At 38.4% G+C, this 13,556-nt stretch overlaps 1 protein-coding gene across 3 annotated transcripts; it reads left to right on the forward strand.

Moving 5' to 3' along the window:
• The first annotated feature begins 1,622 nt into the window (after positions 1-1,622).
• On the forward strand, positions 1,623-9,560 carry LOC121910814 (protocadherin alpha-C2-like). 3 transcript variants are annotated; one of them, XM_042432152.1, is made up of 3 exons: positions 1,623-4,191; positions 5,746-5,782; positions 6,728-9,560. In XM_042432152.1, exons 1-2 carry the CDS (start codon positions 1,756-1,758, stop codon positions 5,755-5,757), a joined length of 2,448 nt encoding a protein of 815 aa, XP_042288086.1. In that variant the 5' UTR covers positions 1,623-1,755; the 3' UTR covers positions 5,758-5,782; positions 6,728-9,560. The 3 variants fall into 3 exon arrangements, with proteins under 3 accessions (XP_042288086.1, XP_042288084.1, XP_042288085.1); XM_042432150.1 differs by lacking the exon at positions 5,746-5,782 and having other exon boundaries at positions 6,725-9,560; XM_042432151.1 differs by lacking the exon at positions 5,746-5,782.
• The last annotated feature ends 3,996 nt before the right edge of the window (positions 9,561-13,556 follow it).

Here is a 13,556-nt window from a genome sequence, read left to right on the forward strand (position 1 = left end):
AAATGGCTTATATTTTTTCTGATGCACATATGGGGAGCAATGTGGGTTTCAGTGTGTGCAAGTGTCTTGCTGACCAAGTCTATCACCTGAGCCCTGTAGCCCCTTGTAGTTTAAAAAAAATACTGAAAGAAATTTGAGGTAAAAGACTCATTTAATTCCCCTTACACTTCTGTTTCCCTGCAAGGTCAGACTAACATCCAACTCACTAGTCAAAAAATAAACTCCAGAATCTGAGTTTACCATTATGGCTTACTCAAGTGTACTCAAATATTAGTACACTCAAAAAGCTGTCTTCTTACCATAATTCTTCTACTTGATACAGCTGCCAAACAACAGGACAGCAACCCTCTTTCACTGATGAGCTCCATTACATAAGAAAATCTTTAATCCTTTAACACAAACCACAGATACTGGTGATATACTGTACAATGCCTGTAGTTTTTCCCAGTTTTGTTGGTTGGTGGTGTATTTTCTGATTCCCATGAACAACTGGCCAAATGTTAATTACCTGACTTTTCAAAATATTTCCAGTGTAGCTGAAAACATTCAATAGGAGAGAAAAATACAATGTTGTAAAATTTCATTAGAGATAAACTAATATATAATCAATGCAGCACAGATATATTTTCTTTTGAATATAGACATGACAGAGAGGGAAGGTTGATACAGCAAATGGATACATTTGTTCAAAATAACCTCTTAAATCCATTAAACATAACAGATAGCATGACGTGTGTGTGTGTGGTGGGTGAAGTCCAGATCTCCCTGTAATTCTCTGAATTGACACTGGAGAGAGCTAAAGTAGAGGAATGTTGAGGGTCATCCTCTTCTTATCACCCCTCATGTCAGTAAATATCTCCCTAGCATTAAAAATTAAGCAGCAATCACAAATAATGACAGAAAGTAAAACCTGTTTGCACTATGGCACAACGATCAGTCTCCCCAAATTTTTTCTTTACTGTAATGTTTTACTATTTCTGTGCTATTTTATAGTATTATTTCACTATTTTCATGGAGCACTTTTGGTTGCCTTGTGCAGGATAAGACGCTATATAAATAAATTTGCCTTGCCTTGCCTTTACTTGTCATTTCAAAGGACAATATTCATTCGTATTAAGATGACTCTCTGATGTTTAATAATTCAATAATAAAATAACAATCCATCACTCATTTTTAGCTTCTTTTTTTTTAAATGCCTAGGAGCGCCCAGAGAGTGTTTGTTGAATTTCTCCTAATTATGCAATAAACAAATAAAACAAATTATTTGAACCGTACCTGCTGAGAATTTTGAATGCTAGGTTTTTTAAACCTTTGGTAACTTCATGGAAATATTACTTTGTAACCACAAAGGAAATTTCTTTAGAATCAAAAATTGTTGCTACATATATGTCTAGAAAAGAAAGTGTTCATCACATCCAACAACTGTTCTTCATATTTTAGGTCAACATAGAATGCAAGCAGCAGCTGCTGCTGCAAAGAAAAAAAATGGATCAGAAATTTGTTATTTCTTAATTGGAATTTGTGGTACCTGCCTTTAAATATGTGCATCCCTTATTTCCATTGAGGCCACACAAATGCTGCGCACGCCCCTGCAGAGCATTGCTGTGAGAGCCCAGCTCCTCCAGCGGTGCTGTACTGTACATGGCCTATTGCAGCTACAGCTACAACGCGTAGAAGCAAGAATGACACCGGCGCTCCCCTGCATCAAGACAACCTGATCTGTTTCATCTCTATCTTTAAACATAGCCTACCATAATGACGGCGCTTATCATTGCACCTTCACGGACACGATTGATGGTGGGTGTTTTTGCTTTTATTGCACTATGGGGATTTGCGCTCTCCATCACTCGGTACTCTATTCCGGAGGAAATGGAAGAGGGCTCCTTTGTTGCCAATCTGGCCACAGATTTGGGTCTGGATGTTCGCAGTTTGGTGCAGCGGAGAGCAAAGCTCGATGTCATTCACAGCAAAAATTACCTTGACATCAACAAAGAAACCGGGGAGCTGATCATCCGCGAGAAGATAGACCGGGAGAGCATATGCATGACTAAAACAACCTCGTGTTTTCTGAAAATGGATGTCATACTTGAAAATCCCATTCGTATTTTTAACATCGAACTAGAAATCATGGATATCAACGACAACGCGCCTGTGTTTCGCAGGAGGACAATGCACTTGGACATTTCGGAAGCATCCCCTCCCGGTGAGAGATTCTCATTGACAAACGCCGTGGATGCGGATGTGGGGGCGAATTCAATCAAGACCTACTATCTCAGCGAAAGCAAGTACTTCAACATAGATATACAAACCGGCAGCGATGGCTCCAAATATGTCGATTTAGTGCTCAGTGGTAATTTGGACCGAGAGGAGCATGCAGTTCATAATTTGATTTTAACAGCTGTGGATGGAGGGGTCCCTCCCCGCTCCGGCACAGCCAGCATCATTATTAATGTCCTGGATATCAATGACAACGCCCCCCTGTTCAGTCAGCCAGTATTTGAAGTCAACGTCCCAGAGAACTCCGCTGCAGGGACAGTGGTCATGACCTTAAATGCAACAGACTTGGATGAAGGCACAAACGCTCAGTTATTATATTCATACACACTATACACCTCTGAGAAGACACAAGAGCTTTTCTCACTTGACCCAAACTCTGGTGAGATCAAGGTAAAAGGGGTGATAGATTATGAAGAGAGTCAGAGTTTTGAGATGCACATACAAGCTCAGGACAGAGGGGCCAACCCGCGGTCAGGACTCTGCAAAGTCATGGTGTTCATCACAGATCTGAACGATAACTACCCTGAGGTGACCATCAAGTCTCTGAAAAGTTCACTGACTGAGGATGTGGCTGTTGGGACGTTGATTGCGGTGGTCAGTGTCAGCGACAGGGACTCTGGAGTCAACGGGAAAGTGGAGCTCAGCTTGAGTCAGCAAGAGACCTTACCGTTCCTTCTGAACAAATCTTCAGAGGGTTTCTTTGAGCTGCTGGTTTCAAAGCCACTCGACAGAGAAATAATAAGCAAATATGACATCATACTGAGGGTGACAGACAAAGGTTCGCCGCCTTTAACTGAAAAGGAGACCATCACTTTAGAGATTCTGGATATCAATGACAATGCTCCCACGTTTTCCCAGTCCTTCTACACAATCCATGTTGTGGAGAATAATCTACCAGGGGCATTATTGACATCTCTAAGTGCGTTTGACCCAGATCTTAATGAGAACCAGTACTTGGTTTATTTCATAATGGAGAAGGAGATTGTTAACACGTCTATGTCAATGCTGTTCTCCATCAATCCAGAGAACGGTGATCTTTATGCCCTGAAGACCTTTGACTATGAGAGAGAGAGGGATTTCCTTTTCCACATTGAGGCTAGAGACTCTGGTGTTCCCCCACTGAGCAGCAATGTGACGGTACACATCATCATTCTGGACCAAAATGACAACACTCCTCTCATAGTGTCACCTTGGCGGGCGCAAGGCTCTGTCATTGAGGAGGTGATACCAAGGTCCACAGATAAGGGACACTTGGTGGCCAAAGTGATCGCCATCGATGCGGACTCCGAGCAGAACGCCAGGGTCACATACCAGCTCCTGCAGATCAGTGATGCATCCCTTTTCAGCCTAGATCAGTACAATGGAGAAATCCGGACAACAAGAATGTTCAGTTACAGAGACCCTCGACAACAGCGGCTGGTGATTGTTGCCAAAGACAATGGTGACCCTGCTCTCTCTGCCACTGTCACCATCAAGATATCAACAGTAGAACATGTGATGTCCTTTTCAGAGACCACAGAGTTGCCACTAGAATATGACGTCTTCACTGACCTAAACCTGTATTTAGTTATCGGTTTAGGTGCTGTGTCGTTTCTGCTCCTGATTACCATCTTGGTTATTATTGTGCTGAAGTGTCAAAAACCAAAGCCAAAGGCCATCAAGATCCCTCCGGCCAATAGGAACAGCGTGATCAGCAGGAACAGCGTGATCAGCCAGAGAAGCTCCACCATCGCAGATTCTACCCTGATCTCCAGTGATGCCTACTGGTACAGTTTGTTCCTCGCAGAGACCAGGAAAGGCAAAGTGGTTGTGAGACAGCCGATAATCCCCAAAGGAGCTGGGTATTTTGTTTCCAGTATACCCAGGAGCATAGGGCCAAGTGAGACCACAGACTCCAGAGCATCCACACTGGAGGTATGTATAAGTGAAATACTAGCTGGGGTTGGTTGTGAGTTATTGTTAACAGACAGATACGGGACATTATTTTAAATGGCAGCACACTTTTGTTGGTGGTGCTTACAGACAATGCAGAGGGAACCAGATCAAGTGTTGATCAGACAACTAAAAGATGTGTTGAGGGACTTAGTGTAAAAAAAGTTATCATTATTTTTTCCCTGGAAGGCCAACAAATGTTTTATTGTATTTGCTGTGGATGATAATAATGAGCATGTATCTTACCATCATTTTGTAGTCAAGAATACATATATAATAGGTCATAATAGGTCAAATATTCAAAATGTGAAACTTTTTTATCAATGTCTTAAGTATCAATATAGTGAAGGAAGGTAGTTGCACACTTGTAGTCGATGTAAGAATACCTGACCAATGTTTCGACATGAGTCGTCTTCAAGGTATTGATATTGATTATATTATTGATTCAATACCATTAAAAAGACTGTCTTGTCGAAAAGTTGGCAACTTATTCAATTATTCTTGCATCGTGGCTACTAGTGTGCAACTTCTACTTTCATCCTGGTCAGCACCTCTCCAACACTGGTGTGCACTCCTCTCTCATCCCTAAGTATCAATGTATCATGTTTCTGCTCATTCTATTTTATTCACTTTTTATTCATAATTTTTTAAGTATTAACTGGTAAAGAGTTTGTCTCTTACTTTATGGTCTTTGCTGATATCTGATGTATATGTGCACAGTTTTAGGGCACTGAAACTTTTTCTTTGTGAAATCTAAAACTTATGATGCAATTGAAAAAGAAGAAGAAGAAATTGGCCAAAGTGCTATTGAGGATGATGCTGTAAAAATACTGCATTTGGTCCAAATTATTTCCTCACTCATTTTTTGATAGATATATAATGGACTGTAAGGCATCTATTTTCAAAGGCAAGAGTTACAACTAAGATAAGAACATATTCTGACGTTCATTATCAGTGTATTTCTAGAGCCAACTATCTGCAATCTCATTGCATAATTAGGCCAAACAAATAACGCCCCCACAAACTGAAAATGTGCCACTGTTCGATGTCTTATGTGGTATGTAGGTCATTTATTGTAGATGCATAACGCACAATCAGAGCATAACTAGTGGCTGTAAGAGGGGGAGTACTTCAAAGAAGCCCAGACATGGAAGGGTTCTCTTCAAGGACATGGAATGCATCATGCTGGGAATCTGCAGTCACATCTTCAGCAACGCTCCCGCACACAGTAGACTGTAATCAATGTAGAACTGCTGAAACCGACCCAGATGTTGTTTGCTTTTGTACAGCTGGACCTGCAGACTAAGCTGGAACAAGTGATATACTGACAGATTAAACAATATGAATATATTTAAATGCACAGGTGTATATGGAGAGAGAGAGAAAGAGAGAGAGAGAGAGAGAGAGAGAGAGAGAGAGAGAGAGAGAGAGAGAGAAAGAGAGACCTGTGCAAGATGTTTGTATATTGTAAGTGTGAGTTTGACTGCCTGAGTTTCACACGTACCACTGAACTTGTCTCTTTTTTCTGTTCTTAAGTACTCAAAATGAAAGGAAGTCCATTCTACAACTGGAGGTATGCTGGTTGCTAACTACATCCTGTAGAGCCACTATAATTGTGTAGACATTTTCTATTTTTCTATTTGGTATCAATCTTTTTGGTTCAGCTCAAAATTTTGGTTTAATAAACTGTCACAGTTCCCAGTTTCATGATTAAATGGAGCAGAATAGCATATTTGTCCCCGATCAGATTCTGTCCCCCACTAACTCACCATTCTGCTCAAATGTGATGCCATTGTGAGCACTAAAATTTAAATTGGCCAGTCTCTCAAGTGAGAAAACCTATCAGCTTACTGAGAGCTGAGATTAGGATAAAATTGGCTGCTGGTCAGAGTTGCGTTGTCCACATCTGGCTAGCTTGGCGGAGATTCAGGGCGAAATGATGGCACAGATAGCAAAAAAGGGATTAAGGAATGAGTTGTCCTTAATAGGTTCTCAGCATGTGACATACTGTACCTAAGAGCAGTGACTGTACCAACTATCTCCGCATCCCTACACACAAGCACGAGAACGTATTTCAAATCTGTGGGCAATGTCCTACAATAATTTGAAGGCTATTCTTTTCCCCCTCTGGTAAACTCACCCGGTGGACGTAACCAGTGGCCCACAAAATACCAAATAGCACACTGTGATGCCTGCTTGTGCATGCTTTAATGCTTCCCCATATTGGTTAATAGCTTTGTCATGTTATTTTAGCTGTGTATGCTAGTCTGATTCTAAAATTCTGAATACCCAACAACACTAATTTGAAAGAATACATTGAAAAAAATGCACCTAAATATAGAAACAAGTTATTCATTCACTTTCCCTGAATTTCAATGTCCCTGAAACCCAATGACATGTCAATGATGGTGGCAGTAACCAGTCACGATCCACTGTTGCATGAGTGAGGACTTTCTATAAGTTTATATTAAGGTTGACTTTCTGTTTTGGGCTAATTCTATGTTCTGTGTCTTAGCAGGAACCCAGAAGAGAACTGCCATGATATAATCATCTCTTCATGGGAGTCTCTGGCTGAAATTCTTCCCTGTGACTCACAAAGAAGATATGAAACATCTGTCCTCCCTCGGTCCCTCTGCTCCTACTGTTCTTTCTCTCTAGTCCCTCTAACCCCCCAAACAAACATCAACCACTAATCACCTCAGATTTCTACCTTTCTTTTCTCTTTTAAGCATGAATCTGCATGATTCTACAGGTTCAAAATATTTGGACATAGATATCATTTATGGCAGGATATCAGGACATTACTAGAGTGGCCTCATGTAGTAAATCATTCTCTCCTCAATGCTTTAAAACTTCTCAATGGACTAATTTGCCTTCCCTCCAGGGTTTACGCTGTGTGCTATAGTTCTAGAAACCATCAGTAGCTCAACCTATACATAAGTCATCATCATGCAACACTCTTTTAAGCAAAAATTCAAAACACGCCTATTCACAAATACACATATGAATCAGGGTGAATATGATTCTTCCATAAATCTGATTAAATACTGAACTGTAGCTGGTTATGTCAGTATTTCAGGCTTTACACTTGGTGTTTTTCTTTTCTTTTTCTGTTTTTTATAAAACATTTCTACTGTATTATGAGTCATGCTGGTAAGTAAGGCTCACACTGTCAACTAGTAATTTGCCAATGAAAATAATCAGTGATTTGATTTAAGATTTCTCTGTTTTTTAACAATATTTGTTGTACTCAACAGTGATGAATGTGTGAAAATGAAAAAAAAGAATGAAAGACAAGAAAGCTGTAAATTTTCATTTTGATTGTATGTTCTGTAGTTCTAAAGAAATGATAAGGAGGTCAGAGAAGTAGAAAAACTTTGAGGTTTTTGTTTGTCTGTAATCCAGGTGAACAAATTTTGACACGACAAATGTCAGGTGTGCAATTCATACCTTATAGACAAGTGTGCTGACTGGCTGTGCAGTTATCTGGATGTATTGTGGAGACAGGAGTTACACTGCAATATTTATTTTTTTTCGAAAAATTGTATCTGAAATATGTTCATTTTCAAAGTCTACTCTGTTTCAGCCTGTCTCGTCCCACACAGCTTGTCGGGGTGAGTGAGGGAGCACGGGGGAAGTTCCCCCTCAAATAAAATTTTTATTCAGAGGAAATCTGACATCACAGATTGGGGTGGGGTCAGAGTGGGCAGAGAGTAAAACATTGAAAACAGGGTAAAATGTCAATTCAGCTTTCTTTGTAAAAAGATTTTACTTATTACTTATATAAGCTTTTATCTTCCCAACCTTATGACTGCTGAAAAAACTGGCAATACAAAATAAACTGCAGTCATTTATTGCACTCAGTGCAAATTGTGTTAATCAATTAAAAATACAGGTGCAGTAGAAATTTAAAAAAAATTTTGTAATGATAAATACTGTGTTTATGGAAAAGAGTGAGAATATTGAAAATGTATTTATCTTTGCCATGGTACAATATAATGGAATCTAAGGTCCAGGCAAGGTGTTGTTTTATGAATTTTCATGTTTTTATAGATATTTTATGTATTAACTTTTAATGCTGCTTTTGTGAGCTTCTTCAAGGGCATTTTGTGTTGCATATGTGTAGTTTAGTGCATATGATGTTGTTTTGGTAGTGTAGATAACTTAAATCGAAACTAGGGTACTTTTCTTGACCTGTTTGACCTCAAAGGTAGCGCCATTGCACTACTGCAAAGCCTAGGACTTTTAATTTCTCAGAAACAAGGAGCTTATTAGGACCACTTATTAGGGTGCTAAATGATAAAATCTCAATGGGAGGAACATGGAGAACTTGGTGTTAATTATAGTTGCAGTATTCTGGCGCTGACTCTGCAGATAAACAAAAAAAAAGAAAAAAAGAAAAAAAAAACACTGCTGAACCCATAGACAGTGCATAAGAACTACTGAGCAGATGACAGCCCTTTGAAAAATGCACCGAATCTAAATGTGATTGCAGCACTCACTCAGTAATGCAGCAAAGAGAGAATGTTTCTGGATGTATCGAGCTACATATCCTGAGTCAGCAAAACCTAACCTCTCTTTTCCTCCCTCACTGTTGCCTGGCGTCAATATTACAGCAGGCTGCCCAGACATAAACACAGCTGTCTGTCTGTCTGTCAGACTTAAGATGACACTTAATGAGGGATCTTTTGCTGTGGAGAACATGTTGTGTGTGCAATCACTGCCTGAACCGGTTGATTCCAACAGTGTTTAAAGAATTAATAAATTGCACATCTGATGAGCTCCTTGCGTGCCTTCTGCATTGTAAAAGGTATATGTGACTTTTGATGAATGAAATAATGGCATTTCCTACAGTATTACAAGTTAACAGTTAACCCCATGATAAAATACCACCTTGAATTTGCTAGACATTGATGGATAGGGGCTCAGCCTTTTGGTTTCAGAACAGATGTTCTATTCAGAACCAGTAGATGCATTTACTGTAAATTTAAATGCTTTATACTGTTTTTTATACAGTAGACTTTTTTGATATCTTCTGTATTCACTGTGATTGAATGGCACAGGAAGTGCTTGTGCTTCTTGCTTGGTATAGTCAAAGTGTGTCATTTCTCATTTGTGTACACAGCTCAGTTTTTCCTCTGCTTATTTGCCAGTCAGATTGTACAGTATGCTTCAAGAGTTGCATCAAACGTAATCCAGTTCCATCCCACTTAGTGGATCAAAGACAAGTATGGGAGAGAATGGCCTTGCTTTATTTTCAAGTCTAGTTAATTGTCGGATTTTGATGTTGCTTATTTGGCTTTAATGTTCTGCCTGATCATGCTAGTTTGAATAAAGCTTTTTAATCTGTCTCTCTGTTGTGTCTGTGATGAATCTGAAGTTATCAAAAGTGACTTCTGGAATGGGACACACATGCTCTCTCTCTCTCTCTCTGAAATTTCCTCACATACACACATTTTGACCTAGTTTCTCTCTAAAACGCTCTGTGCTAATTCTTGGAAATTGAAAACTAAATAAAGGATATGTGCCTGCAGTTCAAAACGCAGAAGCAGACAAATAATAGCTTTGTCAGGATTAGTGAAAGCCTAGAGCCAGATTGCATAGTCTGCTCTTCACTGTGACCACACATGGCTTTCAGTCTGCGGTCCTACAGGAGACTGATGTGTCAGGGCCCTGTGAATTTGTATAAGAAGCATTTCCCCTTGGCATACAATATTTTGATATGACTTTCCCACTCCAAAGCAATTTCCTGATAGAATAATAGAGTGAAATGGGAAATTATAATAAAGCAGTAATCAGGCAAATTTAAAATATGAAATTCAAAAAAGTTATATGATTTGTTGGATGGGAGTTTAACTCACCTCACCAGTGCTTTACAACACTGACGATTCTACATATATATTGAAGGCCTTAAATTCCTTAAAGATTACTTGTGCTTTAAAGGAATTGGAAGTAGGCTGTGGAAGTCAGCAGTGCACCTGTGGCTACATTCATGTGTGCTGACTTTTGCTGTAATACTCGCCATCAATTCTCCTTCCCTGTGGGCTATATTTTCAAAACTGGTGCTGTCCATGGTGCTGAAAGTGTTATGCAATCCTGCTGAGATAAACGAGGACATTGAAGTGTATTTTTTTTTGCAATGTTTACTTGAAGGTAAATTGGAAATGTTTCTGTTAAACAATTCACTCACAATTCTCTTTTTACACATAATCACATTAATTCTCTACTTTAAAGTATCTTAAATAAATATAGCATGTAAGGCAGCTCTAAATATTGATATCAGATTTTTTTCAACGATTCAAATAGAATGAATGATGTGAAATTAAATGGCATTTCAGTTTGATTATCAGGCTGAGGTTTGCTCTCACAGTTCAAAGACCTGCAGATTAACATTTCACTTTAAGTCCCCCTATTTCACATTTATAAGCAGTATATGAACTAATAAATGGTTTATAGCACACTATAATGTAGTTGTAAAAACAAGAAATAACATGAAATAAATGTTAATATAGTAAAACAAAGTTGTAATAATGCAGAATATTTCTTCAGAAGAAGTTATAATTGTTGATAAATACTGACAATAACATCACAATAAATAATAAACAAACCACATCAAAAATATCCTTATATTTGCTTACAACTATATCATAGTATGTTATAAACCATTCATTAAATGTTTATATACTGCTTATAAATGCTAAATAGTGGGACTTAAAGTAAACTGAATCTAGTGCTGATATATCCCTGCACAGAGACAGGCTGGTCTAGAAAATCAGTCCGCAGACTATGCAGACTATATATTGTTAATATTGTCTATGTATGTATGTTAGAGGGGGATGAGATTAGAAGATTATTGACAGTAGTGGAAGAGGTACTCAGATCCTTTACTTAAGTAAAAGTACCAATACAGCAAAAATATAAAAATACACACAAGTGAAAGTACAAGTGAAAGTCCTGCATGAAAAATCCTACGTAAGTAAAAGTTCGTAAGTATTATCAACTTCATGTAATAACTTAATGTAGTTAAAGTATTGCAGTAAAAGTAGTGGTTTGGTACCTCTGACTGATATATTATTATATATGACATCATTAGATTATTAATACTAAAGCATCAGTGTGTAAGCAGCATGTTACTATTGTAGCTGCTGGAGGTGGAGCTAGTTTCAACTACTTTATATACAGTTAGCTAGTTTAGTCCAGTGGTTCCCAGCCTGGGGGTTGGGACCCTGCAAAGGGCCATCAGTTAAATTTGAGGGTTCGTGAGATGATTAATGGGAGAGGAAAGAAGAAAAAACAAAGTGCTGATACACAAATCTGGTTTCAGTTTCTGGACTTTTTCTCTTTGATTTTTCATGAAATATTGGATCATTTGAATATTTATTGAAATGAGGTTTAGAGGGAAAAATCACTATTTGTTGAAGCTGTTAACAACTCACAGACATCTGAAATGTGACCCCGACTACACACTGCTTTTTGTAAAACCTCAAAAGCCAGAAAAGTTGGAAACCGCTGGTTTTATCTTTAACAATGTGTTGTATTTTAAAAGCTTGTTATATTATCCAGTGTGTCAAATCTTCATCTGAAAAGTAACTAGAGCTGTCAAATAAATGTTGTGGAGTAGAAAGTACAATATTTCCCTCTGAAATGTAGTGGAGGGGAGTATAAAGTAGCATCAAATGGAAATACTCAAGTAAAGTACAAGTACCTCAAAACTGTACTTAAGTACAGTACTTGAGTAAATGTATTTAGTTACTTTCCACCACTGGTTATTGACCACCAACCCTTTTCTCTCAGGTGACACTGCAGGCTTACATAGTGTTTGAGAGTTTCCATGGTACACTTACTGTATGTATATCACACGTAAACAGCAGAAATCCATATCTCCTCTATCTACATTAAAGTAGTAGTATAAGCTTGATCCGATGATATTTTGTTGTCCAAAATAGGAGATGAATGGCCTTATTATACATGATAAGTATTTCTTTGTGCAGTGCTGCAGTGTTCTGTGTAATTTTTAGTCTTTGGGTTTCATCATAAATCACTTGGAAATCTGATTTCTTCACAATCAGAGAACTACCTTCTCTGCAGAGCTAGACTCATGCACAACACAGTTTATATTGATTAAATAAAGTTATTGATGAAATGTCTCTTCCAGCTCACAATGTACAACACCTCACAGAGAGTGTCTGTACCTACTTGCCTTCCCTCAGGATTAGGTTATTAAAAATGGAGATTTTCCGAGATGGGAGCAAGATGCTTAAGCATATTTTAACTAGAATATGTGCATTAGTGGAGTCTTGTCTAGATTTGTTCATAGTAAAATATAAGAAAGTCCATTTTAAATCAGTTTCAGCATCTGCATCTGTATTAACAGATTTCTAACATGAATTTTAAACTTAAAACTAGTCTCCTTTTACATTAATTCATGTGATTTTGGTTTAGTCCTTAATAGTTATCTTCAGTATTTGGAGGCTAATTCCCTGCTTAAGGCTGCAGATTGCAACAGTCAGTTCAAGCTTTGGCATGCAGTGGCATTTTAGTAGAAGGGGTTCTCTGGTGCCCTCTGTCTGCATTTTTAAGCCCCGAATGTGTGGAGGATGTGAGGGTTAGTGATGTGTCATCATGTGCGAATATGAGATTTGAGTATTATCATAATCAGTGTAAACTATAGCTATTATCACACCTGTCGTTTTTAATGCGATTTTTAGGAATAAATTCTAAAGATCAGATACAATGCGGCCATGTCAGAGCAACTATGTCCTGCTAGACAAGTCTATCCATGCAGCTGTCTGCAAATGTACTTCACAAAGCGCACTGTAAATGTTGCAGTTGCCATACACAATAAACCATGAATAAATAAATCTTCATTTCTACCTTTTGTGGGTATTGTTTTGTTTTTTGCTATTAGAATTGCAACTACAACAGTCACAAGTGTGAGTCTTAACACCTAGAGCCTCCACCACAGCTGGAGGGGTACCGTAAAGGGGTCTTCAGCGATTGTCCAGTAATGTGAGAGAGAAATGATGTGACATTTTATTGTGTGACTGGGCTGTTTGAAAATGTAAAGCAGTCATTGCATCGCCGTAGAAACAGATATGAACAGGTTGTCGCTCTGATTTAGAGACATATGCCGGACAAGACAGGAATACAGATCTGTTACTGCATCTGTAAAATCTGTCATGTGGAATGCAAGATCACCACAGACATCATCTGTCTCGTTGCCTTCATATTACATCTTTGAAATTTTGTTTTAATCGGGCAAATACTGTTATAGATCCTGATTATTATAATGTTTATATATAGAAGTGTAGCATATACATGAATGAGAAACAGGCTTTACATTCACA

Source organism: Thunnus maccoyii, chromosome 13, assembly GCF_910596095.1.
Source record: "Thunnus maccoyii chromosome 13, fThuMac1.1, whole genome shotgun sequence".
Lineage (NCBI taxonomy): Eukaryota > Metazoa > Chordata > Actinopteri > Scombriformes > Scombridae > Thunnus > Thunnus maccoyii.

Excerpts from the sequence above, each read along its gene's own strand:
- LOC121910814 (XM_042432150.1), top strand. The coding sequence starts at position 1,756 with ATGACGGCGCTTATCATTGCACCTTCACGGACACGATTGATGGTGGGT. Across the intron at positions 4,192-6,724 it reads CCAGAGCATCCACACTGGAG|CAGGAACCCAGAAGAGAACT; the intron begins GTATGTATAAGT and ends TCTGTGTCTTAG.